Source organism: Hakea prostrata, chromosome 6, assembly GCF_041222555.1.
Source record: "Hakea prostrata isolate BN-2017 chromosome 6, UWA_Hpros_2, whole genome shotgun sequence".
Classification (NCBI taxonomy): Eukaryota; Viridiplantae; Streptophyta; class Magnoliopsida; order Proteales; family Proteaceae; genus Hakea; species Hakea prostrata.
This window is the reverse complement of record NC_142605.1, coordinates 5,863,552-5,887,354: the sequence shown is the minus strand read 5'-3', so window position 1 is coordinate 5,887,354 and position 23,803 is coordinate 5,863,552. Positions and strand designations below refer to the sequence as shown.

The following is a 23,803-nucleotide window of genomic DNA, read 5'->3' as shown; positions in this document are numbered from 1 at the left end:
GTAAAAGAAGAGAATTTTGGTTCTTTTTTCTTTTGGGATCTTTATGAAGTTATGATCCCGTTTTTATATACCAAAAAAAAAAAAACAGAGAATTTCGTTAATTCTTCTCGTCAGTTTTGTTGCCGGATGGAGATGTATCACACGCTATTCATTTATATCAGTTCGCACTTAATTCAGCTTCTAGAGTCTTTCAGAAGTAGTGGTGGAACCGTGGAACTGCCCTCTCCTTTTTACGTTGGACTCTTCTGTAAATAAAAAATAAAAAAAAAGAATGTCAGACCAAAAAGCTCCCTCTCGGGGTCAAAATGAAGGCCACATAAAAAAGGGGTTTTGTTTCAGTGCTGCGCATTTCAATGCGCAGTGCTGAGCTGCAAGCGGCTCAGATTGAGATAGCAAAGAAAAATAAATTTCAGCCATTGATTTACAAAATGTGAGGTTTTTTTGATTTTAAGTGAAATAATCGGTTCATTGGGTCGGCTCATGCGGCTCATTCAGTTCAGCTCAAAAACAAATCGGTTCAAAGAAGCAATTTGAAAATGAAAAAATCGAGGGAAACTAATCGTCTTCTTCATTTTGTCTTCTTCATTTCCCTGCAACGAAACCTTAAAAAAGAGAGAGAGAATCTGCTAAAGATCATGAGTCTTCCAATGACGAGCTGAACATTCCTAAAATCTAGGGAAGCTTACCCTCTTCTTCTTCATTCTTGTTTGAGCCTAACTTGGAGGAGAGAGATAGCCTGCAGATTTGTGAGAGAGATCCTGCGACAGATTTCTAAGAGACAAACAGCCTGCGAACAAGCAAAATCAAGGGGTAAGTTTGAGGCATCTAAACCTGCCCTTCATTGGATGGAAACTGATGTTCTAGAATAGGAATAGGAAAGTCATTACAAATCCTGCTCTCGATTATAGTTAGCTAGTAAGTATCAATCTCTATTTTCCTTTTCACCAATACCAGTGGAGATTCGTCCTTTCTTCTGTGTGACTCACATTTCTTGTCTTGATTCACTGTGCGCATCCAATAGTTTGCAAAGTAATTGTAGAAGGTTTGAAATATATGTATGGTTTTGATTGATGTTTTTAGCGGTCATGCCTCAAACTAAAGAGAGAGATGTCTATTGTCACAGCCAATAATTTTTCCTGGAGAATCTGATTTGATGAACATGATGTCTTCACTCTTTTATAGGCATTGATGTATCTTAAGAGTTAACAGAAGAAACCCCCACCTTAGATCATACCGGAAAAGTTGGAGAGGAAGCAAAAGATTGTGTAAGTGCTTTCTAGTAAATATGATGGTCAGTCCCTTATGACAAGGTTAATAAAAACTTAGACAGAGGCAATTTTTTACAATCCCAGCCCCCACCCCTCCTAAACAACCCAACTACCCCAGAAAAAAAATTGAAAATAAGCAAAGAAAAAAAAACCTAGATAAATACAAAATAGTGGTGTAGCCTCTCTTGAATTTGTGAGATCAGTAACGGACCAAACAGGTTTCCTAACTAAAGGAACTGTGTAGGAAATACAATCCTTTACTCATAGTGTTCCGGGAGCATGATGATCGTGGGGTCACATCCATTTAGAAGATAACAATCTAGAATGGTTACCAATCAGCCCTACTAGAGCCACTACCTAGATTCATGGATTCGGGTCATTAGATGACTTATCATACTAAAAAATAGCTAGATCTGGAAAGCATCAGTTGTGTATACTAACATTGTTTATACTACTCTTTTAGAACATTTTTCATTCTTATGGCTGGTGATTGTAGTACAAAATATGGTCTCTCTTTTCTTCTAACTTTTATTAAACATGGTTTCTGGGCCATAATTTTGGATCCTACCAGGCAGAATGGTGAGATGGGGTTTTATTCGGCTTCCCATTGCCTGAATCAAAGTACACCAAACTTGGTTTAATTGTTCATAGTTTAAATCCCCCCACCTGAATGATGAACTGTGCTAACCACTAATTTTCTTGTTAATAATTTTGCTTTGTTCCTCTCTTAACAAACCAGGGGTATAAAAGCATCTTTTAACTTTTTTTCTTTTTCTTTGTTTACTAGCTATTTACTTTGACAATGTTGCATTACACGCTAGAAGGGAAAAATGAAGAAGGGAGGAAATACATCATAGAGGAATAAGAAGGATCCATAACCTTTCTTTACTCTTATTAAGAGATGGTTGGGATTCTGTTGAAGCAATTGCTAGGTCCAATATGGTAGCTGTAAACTAATATGGTCAGTCCTTTTAAATATATAAATATCAACTATAGAGTCATATCTAAATCTGTATGACTATCAAAACGTTGGTTTGCTTGTGAAGAGACCCCTCGGGGCAAGGGTTTCTCCTTCTTCAGTTAAAAAGAGTGTCTTTGGAATGTTAACTAGCTAGAAGACATAGTTATCAAGGCAGCAAGGCATCCACAGTATTGGAGACTGTCTGAAAAACCAATGCAATACCAACAAGGTGGCAACACACAAGAAGTCTTGGCTGTAAAACCCAGCCCTGACCTTGACCCGGAAACCTTGTTATTTGTAGGTCCGATGACCCGAAGTAAAGTAAGAAGTCAGCTTTGAGCCATCCCAGTAGAGGACTTGGTGTCTGGCTTTGAATCCATGAAAGTTGATGATGAAGTTCTATTTATGGAAACTGAATCTTGATGAAGATCGGATTAGTTGATGGACTTGGAGTGCTCTCTATCTTGGTTTGAAGGCATTTCTACCTATTAGGTAAGTCACTTGACATGTGTGCAAAACCCCTTTAGGATTGGATTTGATCTGGGTCTTCAATTCCCTGTTTTGGATTTTTGTCGTCGCATTGGTCGACTGGACCAGTCGACCAATCCACTCGACCAATGAGTGCTGTCTTTGGCAATTAGGTTTTTCTTACTCTATTTAAGTCCAATCTCGAGTCTACTTCGTATTTGCTGCCTCCAAACTCTTTGGAACGAACCAAAGACCTCTGCAAGTCATCTCCCTTGCATCCTTGGTGATTTTCTTGACGGATCTTCGTCGAAACTCTTCCTTTTCATCAAAAGGTATGTCTACACTCTCTTCTTCTCCTCTATCTCTTATTTTCTTTCCTTTTTGAGTTGAGATAGTAGAGGAGATGCTGCATTCTCTGTTGCAAACATCTCTGGACTTGTCTCTCATGATCATCCTAAGGATTAGAGGCTAGAACAATGATCTTAACCATGATCATTGCAAGCTTTTGAAGGAATCATGATCAAACCATGATCTATTCTTTGTTAAACTTCTGATTTGAATTCTGATCTCCTTGGATCTTCTATATTGATCATGTTAGTAGTTAATTGCTGTGTTTTCTTTTCATGTTCCATGATCTATCAATCTCTAGTTGTTCTCTTCTACCATACTATGTGTTCTTCATGAATCATGGTAGTTACATATATGGTAGGTTTTGTTTCCTTATTTAGATTTATGCTTTTAAGCCTATTTCCTTGAAGATCTAAGTATGTTTTCATGATACCTTTACCTGAAGCAATGATCCATCCTCCTATTGTTCTTGTCTTTGATTTCTATTTCGAATTCATCAAGATCCATGGTTGATCTAATTATGGTAACTTTTTGTTTCCTAATTTTGATCTTGATGTCTTGATTTGATTAGTGTTTTGAGGTCCCCTATATGTTAGAATACTACTGATGTAGTTTACCCCTTGATTAGTACCCTTTTGAACGACCAAATTCGGATTTCATATCTTAAAACTCTGTTTTTTTTAGGCTCTTTATCTGCATTGGTCGACTGATTGGTCGACTGGACCAGCCGACCAATCCACTCGACCAATGAGTACAGCAACTCCAGAATTGGTCTGTGTTGGATGTTTTGGTATCTTTTCTGTTAGGGATCTTTCCTAATATGTTGTATACACTTGTTTAGGACCTCTTCTCAAGTTTGCCAAGATCTTACTTGATTTCTTAGGATTCCTTTGCGAGTTATAAAAGGTAAGGATGGTTATTTCCTTAATTACATAGATAGCATGAATTTAGTTTCTATATTTGAATATCATTGATATGTTTCCTAAATTAGATTCTTACAACGATATACTACTGTTGCGTAACCTTGATTACAGTAGCATTGCTTAAATTGATTCATGTATGATTTACTTACCAATTATATACAAAGTGATTGTAATTATTGATTTCTTTCCATATATGAAGTTACCATATATGTGATGATCTGAATTGATGCATGTGTATGCTTAAGTATGGTTTGGAAAGGAGAGGTGTCCTTTTGACACTTCTGTCCTTGGACTACTACGGGAATATTATGGGATGTTTCCGGAGATGCCCTATGGACACCTTCCTAAACTGTTGGATGACATATCTAGGATTGTCTAGTAGTGTTTGGCTAGGATGTCCTGTTATGTCAGACCCTAATCGGAGGGGTATTGAGACCGAACGACCCGTGGTAGCAATGGGGATTCATGGGTGCTCAAGACCGGTAACCAACCCGTGAGAGGACAGGAATCACATTGTGGGGGCCATTTATTGGTAGGATTGCATATGGTTAGACTTGGGCTCACGGGCGCTTAAGACCGATAACCAACCCGTGAGAGGACGTGAGAGCTTCCCGTTTACCATATGTGGATGATCAATAGGGTTGATGAGTTCGTAGTCAGGGACTATGAGGACTCTAGTGTGAAGGATACCGGAAAGGATCGTCAGGGACGAGGAATGGACGTATCTGGATCTGACTTGATGTAACTAAGTAGAAGACTTGCATTTGGCTAGGTTTTACCCTGACATGCGCCGGTACTTAGACCAATGGTGATGTGAGAGAGTGGTGACTTAACCCCCAGCCATGGAATGTCCCGAGGGATGCCGGACCCATTACCAACTGATGATGAGTGATTGAGACCTTCCTAAAGAAGTACGGTGCTATGACTTAAAGCATGTTTGTCAATAGAGATCAGCATATATAGAGTTAGATTCATTCATTCATTGCTTGTCTCATATCATATTGCATTTATGTTTGTTCTGAAATCTTGCCATTTATGTTATTATGGATTTAATCGCCTTCTTGAGTTTCTTTGAAACTCATTCCTTTATTGTACAATGTTTGTTAGACTATCCTGCAGGTACTGAGTACTATGACGGTTCCTATGAAGAAGCGCAAGGCGAAGAGGCATATCTCCAGGAAGGTGATTGCGGTTACCACAATTACACTGAAGATCCCGCGTGTGGTTATGCTCCATACGATGCTTAGTCCGACCATTGAGTGGAAGCGTCCTTGTGCCATTTATGAGATTTACACTTATAAGGATGTAGTCTATAAAGTGGAGAACAATTTAGTTACCCATTGTACTTGCTACTGGGATTAGATTTTGTCTAGTTTATTATCTTTTAGAGCTACTTTTCCGCTGGTTGTAGAGTGGGATTTTTGCCTCACTTTACTTATCTGTTTGACACTCTGATTATATCTAGTATTCTGATTTATTTATGATTCATTCTTTCCTTATTGGATCTATGGTTTATCTTCCGCACTTTTATTATGATTGTTCATGATTATGTTATTGTTTATGTGGGAGGTTGATTACTCGATACCTGATCTTCGGGCTGTGGATCACACTCTCGGGTATGCCAGATAGGGTACCGGCTGGGAGGATGTGACATTGGCTGCATCATGAAAACTATGCTAGTCTTGCTAGAAGAACATGGTCACCGTATCAACTATTGAACTAAGAAACCAGCACTAAGAAGTTAAAGGAGAGACGAGAGAATTAACTAGATTAGAGAAGAGGAGTCATGGATGGAATAAATTGGCTGCCCAAGACCCCAATCAATACCATGTAGCCACTTATGATGCAAAAGGACACAAAATTATGCTGAACTGTACAGAATTATGCATAACAAATTATGAATATCCAATATACCCCTAGTTTGATTTTAGCACTGAACAGTCTCCATGGTCTACGATGGGATGGTATGAATATGTTTCATTCTGTTTTGTGCTTTCAATTGTTACTATTACTACTTTTTTTATGATGACATCTTGTTTTGGATGTCTACAATTCTTTCAATGCTTTTTACTTAATCCATAGGTTCAATGGTGCTTTTTGGGTCATTTCGTTTGAAGTGGCTAAACTTGGAATGAGTTTAAATATCATAACATTCTTTCTCCCCCTAAAAGGGGGGGGGATTTAATGCTCTAGATCCCTTTTGATTGTCTCAAGACAGTGAGTGAACTGTGAAGTAGTTTGTTGGAGGTTAGCGGATCCCTTCAAGCAGTTCACTCACTCGACGTATTAGAACATGCTTCCAGTAACTTTGGTATCTGTTTTACTTGATTAACAAGTAGCCTTGCATTCTTTTTTTTTCTGCACTTCTCTATTTTTTGCTGAATATGATGTTACTGCAGCTCTGTTTCTAGGAGTTACATAATTTCTGCTATAGCTATAGCTTTCACATCCACCCAGCCGGTACCCCATTTGGAATACCCGGGAATGTGATCCACAGTCCAAGGATCAAGATTCATAGGTCCATGCCTCCCACATACACAATGACATAATCATGAACAAAGATAATCAAAGTAAAAACAATTAATACTAAGTATCATGAATAAGATAAGATTAAATAAATCAAAGTGCGGAAGACAATAACAGTAAAGTATGAACATAATCATAAAGGTGAGAGAAGGTATGATAACCACTCTCTCAGAGCAACTGAAAAGAAGTGTGATAACGTTAATTACATGTCCAGGTATTAAAGATAATCCCAAAAAGTTAATTAATTACAAGTCCAAGTACTCCAAAAATACACCAGGGGAATGGGGCACTAAGCTAGGGTTTCCTCTACTCTAATAACAGTCTCCTCAATGGTACGGATGAAGTAAACCCAGCTTTGCTGCTCCCTCACAACCGTGGGGCTAACCCTGGTGCGGATCGTAATCCTCCTCGGCACCAACACTCGGATCTTCATAGATGCCACTACCCGAAGGGTAGTATGCGGAATCATAGTCCGTCTCGAAGGGGGTGCCATCGTAGTCTTCAGTACCTGTAGGATAATCTAAAAACATTTGTACAAAAGGAATGAGTTCGAAGAACTCAGCAAGGCAGTTATCCCATAATTAGAAATCATACACATACAGAACATACATAATGCAATGAGATATGGAACATATGATGCAGTATGATTCTAACTCTATAAATGCTAGTCTCTAGGGTAGACATGCTTTAAGTCATAGCACCGTACTTCTTTGGGTCGTCAGTCACTCTCCCATTTCCATATCTTGGGAATGCCCGGGGAAGATCGGTAAAATCATCAAAAAACCGTGGTAAGGGGATCGGTCACCGCTCTCTCACATCACCATTTGGTCAAGTACTGGCGCATGTCACAGTAAAGCCTAGCCCAATGCAAGTCATCTACTCAGTCGGTCAAGTCAGATTCAGATACGTCCATTCCTCGCCCCTGGCGATCCTTTCCGGTATCCTTCACACTAGAGTCAGCGAAATCCCAGATTTCGGACTCATCAACCCTATTGGTCATCCACATATAGTAAACAGGAAGCTCTCACGTCCTCTCACGGATTGGTTACCAATCTTGAGCTCTCGTGAGCCCAAGTCTATCCATATGCAACTCTACCAATAAATGGCCCCTTTCAGGTATCCGTAGCATGGTTTATGTCCCCTACCGGATTGGTTACCGGCCTAGAGCGCCCATCCAACCATACACTACCACGGGTTGTTCGGTCTCAATGCCCTTCCGATTCAGGTCTGACACGACAAGGATAAACCTACCCAACCAACTAGACAGTCCTATGTATGTCATCCAATAACCCAGGAGAGTGTCGATAGGCACCATCGAAGAACATCCCATACTATTCCCTCCGATGCCTAAGGACAGAGGTGTCAATAGAACACTCCCCAATCCCAAGTCAATACGTAAGCAATCACATATTCAAGTTCATCATCTTTCATGCATCCAATACATCTTATCATAAAAGTTAAAACATGATATTGAAATGAATCATCATAGACATAAGTAAACAAGAATAGTAATGTAACATGACAAGAGTATAAAGATGTCAATACTACTGTTCTAACACATATATAACAGTCTTATAAAGATTTAAAAGTAATCAAAAGGTTCCATTCATAAACAAGAACATAAATCATAAGTTGGTGATCTATATGTTTATGGAGATAACCATCCTTACCTTGGGTTGAATTGATGATGAATTGAGAGTACCAAGAAATAGTCCAAAATAATTGTTAAGGCCCTAAACAAACATCAATAATAAGTTAGAGAAGAAATTAGGAAGATTGGATATTAATTGGATCAAAACTGGCCAAGGTTGCTGTCAGCAACAACTTTGGTCGATGGTTTTGGTCGATGGTATCGACCAAAATTTCCTTCGGGACAGAATGATGGATTTTGGGTGTTTTCATCCTAAATTGGTTTTCCGGTGTTCGGATCAATCTGAAACTTGGAGGAACACTTAACAACAGTAGTAGGATACTATAAGTCAAGAAAATTACCCAATCCAATGGTCCAAACAAAAAGCCCCAAATTGAGCTAACAAGTTCAAGTGACAAACATCATGGCATGAGTTGGGATTGATTCCATTGTCATGGAAATGGCATGTAATAGCTAGGGGAACTACTAGGATTTCGATTGGAATCATATAGAAGTGATAAACATAAACATAGCATGCCCTACAACTCAGTTTGGTACAAAATGACATGATGTTAATAGAAAAATAGAGGAATACATAAGCTAGGCATGAGGTGGAGGCATAGCATCAATGGATGGTTAAGAAACTCATAGGTTAATCATGTGTAGACACTTGGAGTGGTGGTTGCAAGGTTGCAGAACCATTTCCAATGTCTCACCAGCAAGAAAGGAAAAGAAAAGAGTAGAAAATGGTAGGATAGAGAGTGGAATGGTGATTCATACCTTAGTGTGGAAGAAGTAGACAAGAATCAATAGTAAACAATGAGTTTTTGATGAGGTGCCCTTCACATTAGCCAAGGAGGTGCCTTGGGAAGCTCTCCCCACGATTTCAGGTGAGAAAAATGATTGCACAAGGCTCAAGGCTCGAGGTCATAATAAATAGAATAGGAATATTCTATGGAATCTTTAACTTGGCTGACTGGAAATCTTTGGTTGATGGTTTTGGTCGATGGAATCGACCAAAAGGATCGACCAAAATGTTTCTCAGCAGAAAAACAGGTTTAGTTCAGCAACTTCAAGTAGGGATTTGAAAGGCTATACAAGGTCAATTTGAGTGAGGTTTTCTTCCACAATTCAATCAAGAAGTCTAGTTTCGGGGAATACCTTCGGATTGTGCACAGGAGGTCATTAGGTACATCAACGAGATTAATCTTCTCCGATGCGCAAACTTTCCTTAAACACTGATAATGCATTTAAGCAAGGGGTATCATCATCAATGTCCATAGGCTCAGTCTCCGAATCATGATCATCAATCTGAATGGTCCAAAGGTCTCTTCTACCACCGCTTCAGGTCTTCGGACCTGAATACAACAATGGATCCGGGTTAGGGTCAGGGTTAGAATAGGGCTGGATATTACAATAGCTCTGTTTCGAATATAGTTTCTTCTTGCTATTAATGATCAGGTTTTATGGGCCTTGAGCTTTTATATTTAAGTTTATTGGTGCAATAGACCTCTTTTGCTCATGTAGGAAATATTTTTAGCTGAAGTTAATTCTAGTTGGACACCTAACATGTTGTAAATGGTCAAGGAAAGATATACACTTTACAGTTTCATTTATTCCATCAATATATTTTTTTTACACCTTTAATTTTCATTGTGTTGTGCTATTTGTTGATGGAAGAATGAAATTTTATTAGATGCACCGAATTGTAATAAAATGTTTGAATTTTAGACATGTTTCCTCACATTTTGTGTTTATAATTGTATCTCAGTGGTTGATTGGCTAGTTTATTGCAATGGCTAGTTGTCTTGAGCCTCGAATTGGCATGAGATTTACATCAGAAGAAGAAGCCTATACTTTTTATAACCAATATGGGCGTAATATTGGATTTAGTATAAGAAGAGCCTATTGCCATAAGAGCACAGAAGATCCAACTGTCATTGTGCAAAGGACTTATGTTTGTAGTAAACATGGAAAGCGGAAGGAATCAGATAAAGTGAGAACAGTACATCGTGCAGAGACTAGAACTGGCTGTGGTGCAAAGATGAGCATATCATTACAGGCAGATGGACAGTATGAATGTAAAGACTTTGTTGAAGAACACAACCATCTTCTTCACACATTAAATACCGCACATTTTATGCGGTCTCAGCGTGCAATATCTACTACCCAAGCTATTGAGATAGATTTAGCGAGAGAGACTGGACTGGGGACCAAATTAACATTTGATTTATTGGGTTCCAAGCAGGAGGGAATGAAAATGTTGGCTTCACCAAGAAAGATCTATAGAATTATCTCAATACCAAACGGCAACGTGATTTAGCTTTTGGGGAGGCTAGGAGTTTGATGCTCTATTTAGATAAACAACGGGAGATAAATTTTGCTTTTGTGTACTGTTTACAGATGGACAATGAGAAAAAGATAACAAATATATTTTGGGCAGATCATGGGATGCAGTGTGATTATGAATTGTTCGGTGATGTGGTAGTTTTTGACACTACTTTCTGCACAAATAAGGAATATAGGCCCTTGGGTGTATTTGTAGGCTTCAACCATCATAGGACTGTAGTTATTTTTTGTGCTGCTTTGCTTTATGATGAAACTGCTGAATCATTTAAGTGGTTATTTGAGACTTTCTTTAGAAGTAATGGTCAGAAGAAGCCGAAGATCCTATTCATTGATCAGGATGCTGCAATGGCAAGGGCAATAGCAGAGGTTTCACCTAGTACCCATCATGCATTGTGTTGTTGGCATCTTTTGCAAAATGCAAAGAAACACCTCGGGTATATGATGCATGAACACTCATTATTCAGCAACTGTTTGAAAAAATGCATTTGGGAGTACACTGAAGTTGATGAATTTGAAAATGCATGGAAGAATTTGAGAGACAATCCTCGGCTTCAAGACACTTCTTGGTTGGATAAGACAAATAAATTGAAAGAAAAATGGGCATGTTGTTACATGCATGAACTTTTCACAATAGGTGTGAGGAGCACACTGTGAAACCCAGCCCTAACCTTGACCCAGAAACCCTGTTGTTTGTAGGTCCGACAACCCGAAGTAAGGCAAGAAGTCAGCTATGGGCCATCTCAGTGGAAGACTTGGTGGTTGGCTTAGAATCCATGAGTGTTGATGACAGTGTTCTATTTATGGAAACTGCACCCTGATGAAGAAGGAATTAGTTGATGGACTTGGAGTACTCTCTGACCTGGTTCGAAGGCATTTCTACATACTAGGTAAGCCACTTAGTGTGTGTGGAAAACCCCTTCAAATTTGGATTTGATCTGAGCCTTCAATTCCCTGTTTTGGATTTTCTGTACTGCTTGGTCGACTGGGCCAGTCGACCAACCAATCGACCAAAGGAATCTGTTTTGCTGAATTAGGTCTTGGCTTCTCTATTTAAGTCCAACTTCGAGTCTAACTCGTCTTTTGTGCCTCCAAACTCCTTGGAACGAACCAGAGCCCTCTTCAAGTCATCTCCTCTGCATCCTTGGTGATTTTCTTGACAGATCTTTGTCAAATCTCGTGCATTTACACAAAAATGTATGTGATCATCCTCTTCTATGTTTCATCTTTGATTCTCCATTGTTTTTCTTTCCTTTTCTGTTGGAGGACAGTAGAGATGATGTTGCATCTCTGTTGCAACCATCACTCTGCCCATTCCCTCTCTTTTCCTAAGGATCTAAAAGCTTGGTGGATGATCTTCATCAAGATCATCACTCGCTTTTGAAGGAAAACCATGTATTCATCTTCTTTCTTTTTTTAGATTCAATGTTCTTTAGTCTTAGATCTATTTTTCTAGAAGATCTATGCATGCTTTTCATGAAATCTTCATCGGATTAGTAATCCATCATCCTATAGTTTCTCGTCCATGATTTTTATATGATTTCTTCAAGAACCATGATTGATCTAATTATGGTAAGTTTTTCTTTCCTAATTTGTAACTTGAAGACTTGATATTATTAGGGTTTTGAAGTCCTCTATATACCAACATACTATCCTTGTATATTCCCTCTTGTTTGGTGCCCTTTTGAATCACCAAATTCGGTTTTGTATTCAGAAATCTCTGATTTTGTAAGCCACTGTCTCAGTTGGTTGACTGCTTGGTCGACTGAGGCAGTAGACCAATCAATCGACCAATGAGGACAACAACCTCATATTTGGTCTGTTTTGGATGATTTGATCTCTTTCCTTCTAGGTATCTTTCCTAATATGTTATATATACTTTCTTTCCAAGTTTAGACAATATCTTACTTGATCTCCAAGATCCTTTGCGAAGTAATTAAGGTAAGGATAGTTATTTCCTTAATCACATAGATTGCATGATTAGTTTCCATATTTGATTTTCTTGATTTATTTCCATAAATAGATTCTTATATTGACTTAATACTGATGCAACTACTTTGGTTACAGTAGCATTACTTGTTTATGCTAATTAATTCATGTATGATTTACTTACCAATTATATACAAGTTAGATGTTGTTATTGATTTCTTTCCATATAAGAAGTTACCATATATGTGATATGATGGATTTATGTTTGTGAATGATTAAGTATGGTTTGGAAAGGAGAGGTGGGTCACATCCTCCCAGCCGGTACCCTAACTGGCATACCTAAGAGTGTGATCCACAGCCCCGAAGATCAAGTATCGAGGAAATCATCCTCCCACATATACAATAACATAATCATAAACAGGAAATAATCAAAGTTTAAATATTATAAACAAAAGATTAAAGTCAAGAATTGAATAAACAATATAATCAGAGTGTGGAAAATGATACCAGATATCCAAAGATATCAAAAGAAGTAGAGAGAGGCGGAAACTCCCTCCACAAATACAGCGAAACGTAGTATAAGTCTAAAAGGAATAACAACTGAAACGAAAGATAAATAAGAAAGCCAACTAAACTAAGAGTCTTCTATCCTATAGATGACATCTTCAAAATAGTGGACTTCATCAATCCAGCGGAGATGTTCCAACTCCACGTTGCCTTTAATTGTAGTATGGAACTTGATCAACTGAGGGATCATCAGAGTAATCTTGATTGTCGCCAACACCTTGCGTGTAGTACGCTTCATCGGCTTGCGCTTCATCGTACTGTCCATCATAGTAATCAGTACCTGTAGAATAGTCTAACAAAACAATGTACAAAAAGGAAGAAGTTTCGAAGAAACTCAGTAAGGTAGTTAATCCATAACAACATAAATAACATGTGGCAGAACATAACAAGATGCAATGCAGTATGAAACAGATAATGTATGTATGCATCTAAACTCTATGTATGCTGGTCTCTATTGGTAGACATGCTTTAAGTCATAGCACCATACTTCTTTGGGTAGGTCACTCATACGGCTCCTGTTGGTAGTGGGTCCGGCATCCCTCTCGGGCATTCCATGGCTGGGGGTTAAGTCATCTCTCTCTCACGTCACCATTTGGTCTAAGTACTGGCGCATGTCAGGGTAAAGCCTAGCCCAATGCAAGTCATCTACTCAGTTACATCAACTCAGGTCCAGATACTTCCATTCCTCCCCTCTCGGGATCCTTTCCGGTATCCTTTCCACTAGAGTCAGCGTATCCGACTCTCTGAAATACGGACTCATCAACCCTATTGGTTATCCACATATGGTAAACGGGAAGCTCTCATGTCCTCTCACGGGTTGGTTACCGGTCTTAAGCGCCCATGAGCCCAAGTCTAGCCATATGCAACCCTCCAATACATGGCCCCCACAATGTGATTCCCGTCCTCTCACGGGTTGGTTACCGGTCTTGAGTGCCCGTGAATCCCCATTGCTGCCACGGGTTGTTCGGTCTCAATACCCTTCCGATTTGGGTCTGATATAAAGGGGACATCCTAGCCAAACACTACTAGATAGTCTTAGGTATGACAATCAATAATTCGGGAAAGCGTCGATGGGCAACCTTGGAAACATCCCATACTATTTCCGATAATGTCCAAGGACAGAAGTGTCAAAAGGACACCTCTAAATCCCAAATCATACCTAATCAGACACAATCTCAGATCAGACATGACATACACAATCAACAGTTCATCATATACAAGAGAGTATACAGTCATGATCTAATTGTTAAACAATATAGTAATAAGCAATTCACATAAGCTTACATAATAAAAGAAAACATAAGCAAGTGCTACTGTTCTCACAGTAGTAAATCAGAAATATAAAGTATAACAACAGTAGGTAAACTCATAGTTTCATAAGATAGAAACCAGAGAGTATGCGATCTATGTAATTAGAGAATAACTGTCCTTACCTTCTAACTCGCAAAGGAACTTAGGGAATCAAGTAAGACCTTGACTAAACTTGAGAAGAAAGTCCTAAACAAGTGTATACAACATGTTAGGAAAGATACATAGAAGGAAAGGTATCAAATCAATCAAAATAGACCAAGAATGAGGTTGCTGTACTCATTGGTCGATTGATTGGTCTACTGCCCCAGTCGACCAATGAGTCGACCAACAGAGACAGTGGCCTTCAAGAATCCGAATTTTTAGAATAAGAAACCGAATTTGGTGGTTCAAAAGGGTACAAAATAAGGGGGAAACTACAATGGCAGCATCCTAGTATATAGAGGACATCAAACAACCAACCAAATCAAGTTTCCAAGTTACAACTCAGGAACTAAAAAGGTTAACCTAATGAGGTTAAATCATGGATCATGAAGAAAACATAGTATGATCAAGGATAAAGAATTAGAGGATGATAGGTTACAATTCTTGTAAGGAAAACACATTGATTGGCTATTAACAGGGTCAATAACATATATCCAAGGAGTTAGGGTTTCAACCCTTTTTGGCTCCCATGGAAAGGTTGAGATCACAGGATGAAAGGGAAGTAAATTGTTGGCCAATAATAACAAGAAAAACCTAGAAGATCAAATTTAGATTAACCTAAATATTACCCATGAGGTTTCCCTCACATGGGAGGTTACCAAAAGGTTTCCAGAAAGATCATTCAAGGGTTAGGGTTACAAGAATTTAATTGGCTAGGATTTCAAGAGTTCAACTGGTTAGGGTTGAGATCATGACAATGATCATAGATCTCAAGGAATCGAATGAGATCATGGAATAGATGGTTGCAAGAATGCAGCATCATCTTCCTAATCTCAACCAAGAACAGATCAAAGAAAAGAAAATCAGAGATGGAAGAAAAATAGAACATAAACATACCTTTGATGCAGGAGGATGAAGATCACTTCAGTTCTTGCGAGATATCAACCAAGGATGCAAGGGAATTGATTAGAATGGAGTTCTAACTCGTTCCAGAGGCTTAGGAGGCTATGAGGCGGAGTATTCCCGAGATTAGACTTAAATAAAGTAGCCACGACCTAATTTACAAAAACAAAATCAATTGGTCGATTGATTGGTCGACTGGTCCAGTCGACCAATGAGTCGACCAATCAGGACAGCAAGACCAAAACAGGGAATTGAAGGCTCAGATCAAGTCCAAACATCAAGGGGTTTTGCACACACCTAAAGTGACATACCTAGTAGGTAGAAATTCCTTCGAACCGATACAGAGAGCACTCCAAGTCCATCTACTAATCCGATCTTCAACAGGGTGTAGTTTCCATAAATGGAACACTGACATCAACACTCAAGGATCTCAATCTAGCCGCCAAGTCTTCTACTGAAATGGCCCAAAGCTGACCTCTTGCCTTACTTCGGGTTGCTGGACCTACAAACAACAGGGTTTCCGGGTCAAGGTTAGGGCTGGACTTCACAAGGTGTCCTTTTGACACTTCTGTCCTTGGACATTTACGGGAATATTATGGGATGTTTCCGGAGATGCCCTTTGGACACCTTCCTAAATTGTTGGTTGACATATCTAGGGCTGTCTAGTAGTGTTTGGCTAGGATGTCCCGTTATGTCAGACCCTAATCGGAGGGGTATTGAGACTAGACGACCCGTGGTAGCAATGGGGATTCATGAGAGCTCAAGACCGGTAACCAATCCGTGAGAGGATGTGAATCACATTGTGGATACTTGAAAGAGGCCATTCATTGGTAGGGTTGCATATGGATAGACTTGGGCTCACGGGCGCTCAAGACCGGTAACCAACCCATGAGGGGACGTGAGAGCTTCCTGTTTACCATATGTGGATAACCAATAGGGTTAATGAGTCCGTAGTCAGGGACTATGAGGACTCTAGTGTGAAGGGTACCGGAAAGGATCGTCAGGGGCAAGGAATGGACGTATCTGGATCTGACTTGATGTAACTAAGTAGAAGACTTGCATTTGGCTAGGCTTTGACCCTGACATGCGCCAATACTTAGACCAATGGTGATGTGAGAGAGAGGTGACCTAAACCCCGGCCATGGAATGTCCCGAGGGATGCCGGACCCATTACCAACTGATGATGAGTGATTGAGACCTTCCTAAAGAAGTACGGTGCTATGACTTAAAGCATGTCTGCCAATAGAGACCAGCATATATAGAGTTAGAATCATAATGCATCATATGTTTCATATCATATTGCATCTTACTTTGCTTTAAAATCCTACTATTTATGTTATTATGGACTAACTGCTTTATTGGGTTTCTTTGAAACTCATTCCTTTTGTGCTATGTACTATTAGATTTCTCTACAAGTTATGAGTATCATGACTGCTCGTATGAAGAAGCACAAGGAGAAGAGACATATCTCCTGGAAGGTGATTGCGGTTACGACAATTACACTGAAGATTCTGCGGGTGGTTATGCTGCATACGATGCTTAGTCCGACCATCGAGTGGAAACGCCCTTGCACCATTTTTGAGATTTATACTTATAGAGATGTCGTCTATAAGATTGAGAACAATTTAGTTACTTATTGTACTTGCTACTGGGATTAGTTTTGATTCCTTTTCCTTTTCTTTCTGAACTACTTTTCCGCAGTTTGTAGAGTGAGATTTCCGCCTCACTTTACTTTATGATTTAGACATTTTGATTGTCTTTCGTACTCTAATGATTTTGGATTTTATTCCCTCCTTATTTGGATCTCTCATTTATACTTTGCACATTGATTATTTATGTTCATGATTATGTTATTGTCTATGTGGGAGGTTGATTACCTCGATACTTGGTCTTCGGGGCTGTGGATCACACACTTGGGTATGCCAGGTAGGGTACCGGCTTGATGGATGTGACACACACAACTTGCTGAAAGCATCAATGCTGATCTGAAAAAAATGTCTGAAGTCCAGTTTTGATCTTATACGATTTATGGAACACTTTCAAGATGTTGTAGATGCAAAACATGCCAATGAACTAAAACAAGAGTTTGATGCACGAAATACCATACTTGGGGGTTTCCATTCAAAGATAGGTGTCTTGAAAGAAGCTTTCAGAGTATATACCCCAAATATATTTAAGATGTTTAAGACGGAGTATAAGTTGAATCTTAGCCATGTTATCAAATCCAGGAGTGTAAGTGATTTAAATTATCATTATGTGATCTTGGAAGAAAGTGAGTGTGAACATAAGATTGGAAAGGAACACAAAGTGTTTCATAATCCAGCTGAGGGGAGTATGACATGTAGTTGTAGACTATTTGAGAGAGAAGGCATCCTTTGTAGTCATGCCTTGAAAGTCTTAGGTTACTTACAAATAAAGTCCATTCCTAAAAGATATATTTTGATGAGATGGATGAAGGGGATAAGAATACTGTCCCTAAATGACAGGAGAGAAATGGAAGGTATTGAAGTAAATGACAAACTAAGTCACTTACAGCGGTATAGGATGATGGTTCCCAGATATTTGAAACTTCTTAATGAAGCCTGTAATACAGAGGTTGGATTTAAGATACTTGATAGGCATGATAATGGGATACATCATGAGCTTGAAGATGAATTTGGTGTAAACCATGTTGACCATGTTTCAACAGAATCTGCTGAAACATATACACAACTATAGCTTAAAAAGAAAGAATCTCAAAAAGGTGGATCAAAGAGAAAGAAGCCCTGGTATGAAAAAGGCAGAAACAAAAATAGAAGGAAAAAGCCAGTGGAAGGACAGAGCTCCATCGACGTACCATCATCCGGAATACCATCTCCAGTGACCACATTGGGTTTGCATGGTGGATATGAAGATATGCCACAGTCTAGTTTCTTGTCACTGTTACAGGTATAATATATATACAAAAATTCATTTAAAATTACTGTTAAAAAATATTTTTTTCTTTTAAATTACCATAATGTTGTTTATATGTGTTTTGGATTATACAGCAAATAGGTACCTCATAGGGTTCAACATTGTCTAGCATAGGTGATCAACTGTATCCATCTCAAGGTTCTACTCAGGTAAACGTTTATATACACTCTTTGTTATATGGTTTCCTAGTTTACATAACTAAATTAAGGTTCCTTAAGAGTTTACATACCCGACTAGAGTGGTGTTCCTAGACATGCTTTTTAGGTAGAACTGCCAGCCACACATGCTTTATACCCTCCCTTTAGATCATGTCAATGTTTGGATTTTGCCTAAAGTGTAGTTTCAAGCTTCATACCCTCCCTCTAAATCATGTCAGTTTTTGGGCATTATTATCATATGCACAAAAGAGTCGAAAGAAATTTTATTATTGAACAGGATGATGCAACCACCCAAGGGATTTGCATTTCAAGGTTCTTAAAACTAGGATCTTGGGTGGTTGTTTGGAGTTTTTCATCCTAAGTTTATTATGATATTGTAAAGCATGGCTGGACTATGACTCTTTACCAGTTCAGTCTTTGTTTGAACACTTAATTTAGAAGTTCAGTATCTCTAAGATTCCAATCATAGCTACAGCTGGAACGGGTTTCCTTTACCATTTGGTTTATTTTCTTTTTTAGTGGAGTATGTTTACGATTCTTTTTAGCCTAGCTGACTGGAGTGGTGTTCCCAGTCATATCTCGGTTTTGTTTCTTAGTTTACATACCGCCCAACTTCCCTTGTGAGGCTTATATATCTAACTCTTTTAGATTTGTATGTTATTTAGGGGCCTGAGTTATATGCACAGTGTTCCTGGAGTTTGCCACAGGGACCTGAAGCCTCAAAATCCTCTGGTATGTTCTTTCCAACAATGCTATATTCCATTGTTTTGATTCCAGACTTTTGTATTCAAAAACATAAAGCATAGCAGTAGTACTGCGAATTGTGAACTTCTCACAAGTTTATCTTTGATTGGCACATAGGTTGAAGCTAATGTTGGTGCACCGCAAGTGAACTGCCGTGAACGCATTTCTAAAATCCTAGCAGTGAAGTATGTGCACAAGAAGTAGTCTAGAATTTCAAATTGTTCATACAAATTCTATTTGTAACCATTTCAAATGGCTCTGTTTGTAACCATTTCGTATGTTGGAAATGTAATATTATGATTTGAGGAAATAGAACTACAAATTGTTCATACAAATTCTGGACATGTATTTTGTAACTTGATTGAAGCAAATTTGAGAATGATATTTTGTTGGTAAGGTCATTCTTCAGGTTCATGCTAGGTACCCATTTTGGATCTATGGTCAATTCCTTTTTTTATGCATTTTGCTGATGATATTGTTTTGGTAGATGACACATAACCAGGGATTAATGCCAGGTTCGAGCTATAGTGATCAACTTTTGAGATGTCTTATTTTGTGAAGCTTATACAAGCTATAAGCCTATAAGTAGGCTTCACTAGTTGTGCTTGAATTAAGAAATTATTAATGGAATTTCTATTGTTTTCTTGTTAGTGTGGGTTTTAGATGGGGCTGGTTACAGGAGTTGCAGTGTAATGTGGTGGTTGTAGAATAGATAGGACATGGCTGGGGTTGTAGGGATGGGAAGGTTTGGGACAGGATGCAAGCTTGGTTGCTGCTGAGGTGGTTGTGATGAAGGGTGAGGGAAAATAAAAAGAAGAGTAAAGGCTTCCATGGACAGTTGGAAGGTAAACGACACCACGCCTTTTCTTACCTCCTACTGGACGCTTCATTATCCTTGCAGGGTTGAAAGGCTTTAATGGACAGTTGGAATTCTATAATGACGATGTCTTTGTCGTGGGTGAAAAAGCATAAAAAATGGGGAGAAAAAAAAAACAGAAAAGAGCACATCTTGGTCAAGTGACGAAAAGGCGTGGTGCTGTTTCGTAGAGGTGTGAAACGGCACCATGCCGTTTCACTAAAATGGACATATATCCTTTTAAAATTTAAAAAGGCATGGTGCCGTTTCCAACACCTGCAAAAAGGCACCATGCCTTTTCATCATAGTGACGAAAAGGCATGGTGCCGTTTGCCGGGGAGTGTGAACGGCACCTGCCGTTTCACTAAAATGACATATATCCCTTTAAAATTTAAGAAGGCATGGTGCCGTTTCCAACGATTGCAAAAGGGCACCATGCCTTTTCATCACAGTGATGAAAAGGCGTGGTGTCATTTCGCGTGGGTGTGAAACGGCATGGTGCCGTTTCACTTAAATGCGCATATATTCTTTGAACTTTAAAAAGGCATGGTGCCGTTTCCAACTCCTGCAAAAGGGCACCATGCCTTTTCATCAAAGTGACTAAAAGGCGTGGTGCCATTTCGCGAGGGTGTGAAACGGCACCATGCCGTTTCACTAAAATGGGCATATACTCTTTAAAATTTTAAAAGGCATGGTGCCGTTTCCAACGGCTGCAAAAGGGCACCATGCCTTTTCATCACAGTGACGAAAAGGTGTGGTGCCGTTTCGCGGGGGTGTGAAACGGCATGGTGTCGTTTCACTAAAATGGTATACATCCCTTTAAAATTTAAAAAGGCATGGTGCCATTTCCAACGCCTGCAAAAGGGCACCACGCCTTTTCATCACAGTGACAAAAAGGCGTGGTGCCGTTTTGCGGGGGTGTGAAACGGCATGGTGCCGTTTCGCGTGGGTGTGAAACGGCACCATGCCGTTTCACTTAAATGCGCATATATTCTTTGAACTTTAAAAAGGCATGGTGCCGTTTCCAACGCCTGCAAAAGGGCACCATGCCTTTTCATCACAGTGACGAAAAGGCGTGGTGCCGTTTCGCGTGGGTGTGAAATGACACCATGCCGTTTTAGTTAAATGGGCATATATCCTCTATATTTAAAAAGGCATGGTGTGTTTCACTAAAATGGGCATATATCCTTTATATTTAACAATCTGGGTTGTTTGGTTTTTCAAAGAACTAAATTTTGAAGGATGAGAATTGGTGATGAAGAGAAAAAGAGAGGCACTTGTGATTGTCTCTACTTTAGCACAAAGTATATTCACTCTAAAATTAAAAGATGAGAAACACCGAGATTAAAAGCTAGCTATCTGATGCCATCCCAAGCATAGGTTTAGAGGCCAAATTGAATCATTATATGATAAACATTTGTGTATGTGTGGAAAGGATTTTGTTTTTGTTTTTTTCTTTTAAATTAAATATAAAGTAGTTTATTGGGTGTTAATTTTGTTTGGTAAGAAGTCTATTGCGTACAAAATTAGGGTTGGTTTTTCCCCATGTAACGTAAAAGTTAACGTGGTTTCAATTTAAATGAGCTATTATTAGGAATAAACTTATTTCATTTTACTTTGAATAACTCATGTGGCAAGTTTTGGAGATCCAAATTAATGGATTATACTCCGATAGAAAAACTTAAGTTGCACCACAGTATCATAGTTAACAAACAGTGAGCAGAACCAAATTACTTGGAACATCACGATCAAAATAATAACGAGGTTTTTTTTTTTCCTGATTAAAGGCAATTCTATTAAACTTAAATCATCAGATAATATACAACCTAAATTCAGATAGCGATACAAAGCATGACTCAATTCAGATTCACCTTTCACAGTCAATACTGAATCTCGTGGGTAAAAGATGCAGAAGCAAACTACCAAAAAAAAAAAAAAAAATCAAGTTCTCACTAGGAATACAAAAAATAAAACTAAGCATTTAATAAATACTATGCCCTAAACACTAGGCATGAAGCTGACATCTTCTTTCCAAAATTTGAACTACAAACAACTTCATGGAGCTGGTTCCTCAACATAGATTCCCAACACCTCTTCTTGCTTCCTTTTGCCGCACTGGATTTTGAACGGGGTGGCAACCACGCATATAAACAATACCACAATGGAGATCACTGACGCTAGCAATCCATACTCTGCAGTTGAGAATAAAAAGTAAGAAAAGCCACTGTAAAACTCAAAATAAGAATTTTCTTTTTCATGATAGGAAGAGATACAGCCATAGCTTTATTTTCTGGGTAGAAGAAACCCTAACTCATTACTGCTGTACACTGCCATCACATTATTTTGAGCAGAGGGCATGATCCTGGCCATACCCGTTACTTTGGGAGCTTTATAACAATTTTCTTTTCTAAATGTCCAGCATTCAATTATCTATTGGAAGCTCTAACTGGGATCCATTAAATGTGGTTCCATGACACGAGCCCAAAAGTCTTGACAATTCTACAGCATTTTACATGGAAAATGTATCATGATGCAACCTTTCCCCTCTATCAGGGAAACATATTCCATCACCTAACCTTTGACAAAAAATAACGGCAGAGCATTGAAACATGGTTTGATAATTGGCTCCCAGATATCTCTAGTCTTCCTCCTTTCCTGTATGGTACAATATATATATATATATATATATTAATTCATCAGTTCAGAAGTAAATTCTACAGATATAATTATTTCTCAGGCTTTGAACTAGTAACTAAACCTCCTCATCACTCTCGTCTCTCTGCACTCTCTTGACCTCTGGTTATTGTCTCTCTCAACTGACACTCTTCTTCTTGTGTGGTATACTACCGCTGCCACCAGGTATCTTCTTAACTATATAAATTTCTGCAGAAATATAAGGCATTTTAACTTTCAGATATTATGCTACCAAAGGCTTTACCAGCTCTTGTTAATGGCCAACCCTATGTCGTTTTAGAATCTTATTATATCCCCTGTTTACTGTTAAAGATTTGATTCTTATTTAACAATTCCTGCTCATCAATCTACAATTGCTTCCTTCTTTTCTAATCCCCACTAGATCCATCATAATCATTCTTTTTTTTTCAAGCTTGATTCTATCAATGAGTATTTCCACCTAACCTTTGAATCTGGTATAAAAACTTTGTATTTTTTTCCCATGCCGATTCTTTTTGAATAAGTTTCTAGCTGATTTCTAGATACATGATCTTTTCTGTAGTTCTGGAAAGAGATTGGTTCAAGTCAATTCATCTCTTTTACTTCCTCACATATAAACTTTACTTTATATAACACTGTTTTTCCTTTTTTTCTTTCTAATTCTGTTTGTTTTCCAATCAATCGACCCCAAGTCCTCACCTACTCAAAACATCTAGATGTGATAGATTAGTAAATACAGCTTACAACCCCTCTCTCTCTCTCTCTCCCTCTCTGTTTGATTATCAAATTGGCTTGCCTAGAGGAACAAATCGCCATGAATTAATGAGACCAACTGCTTGTGCATATCTGTATAGAGTGACCAGAATCTTCCTTCTTCTCGGACCTAACTAGCAGGATGTGTAATTCATTGAAATTAAAGCTCACTAGGTAAGCTACAAACAACATTCTGGGTTCTGTAAGCATGAGCACTCTCCATTTTATCCTACTGTATTTATTTTAGCATCCTCTTCTTACTACATTTTCAGAGACAAGATATTCTCAAATAGAAAACCACTTCCCTACCATCTATTCTACTTGAACATTAACCTAACAGATT

At 38.7% G+C, this 23,803-nt stretch overlaps 1 protein-coding gene across 1 annotated transcript; it reads left to right on the top strand.

Moving 5' to 3' along the window:
* The first annotated feature begins 9,919 nt into the window (after positions 1-9,919).
* LOC149012162 (protein FAR1-RELATED SEQUENCE 5-like) lies at positions 9,920-11,127 on the top strand. Its single transcript, XM_089159177.1, has 2 exons — positions 9,920-10,438; positions 10,528-11,127. Exons 1-2 carry the CDS (start codon positions 9,920-9,922, stop codon positions 11,125-11,127), a joined length of 1,119 nt encoding a protein of 372 aa, XP_089015303.1.
* Positions 11,128-23,803: the final 12,676 nt, after the last annotated feature.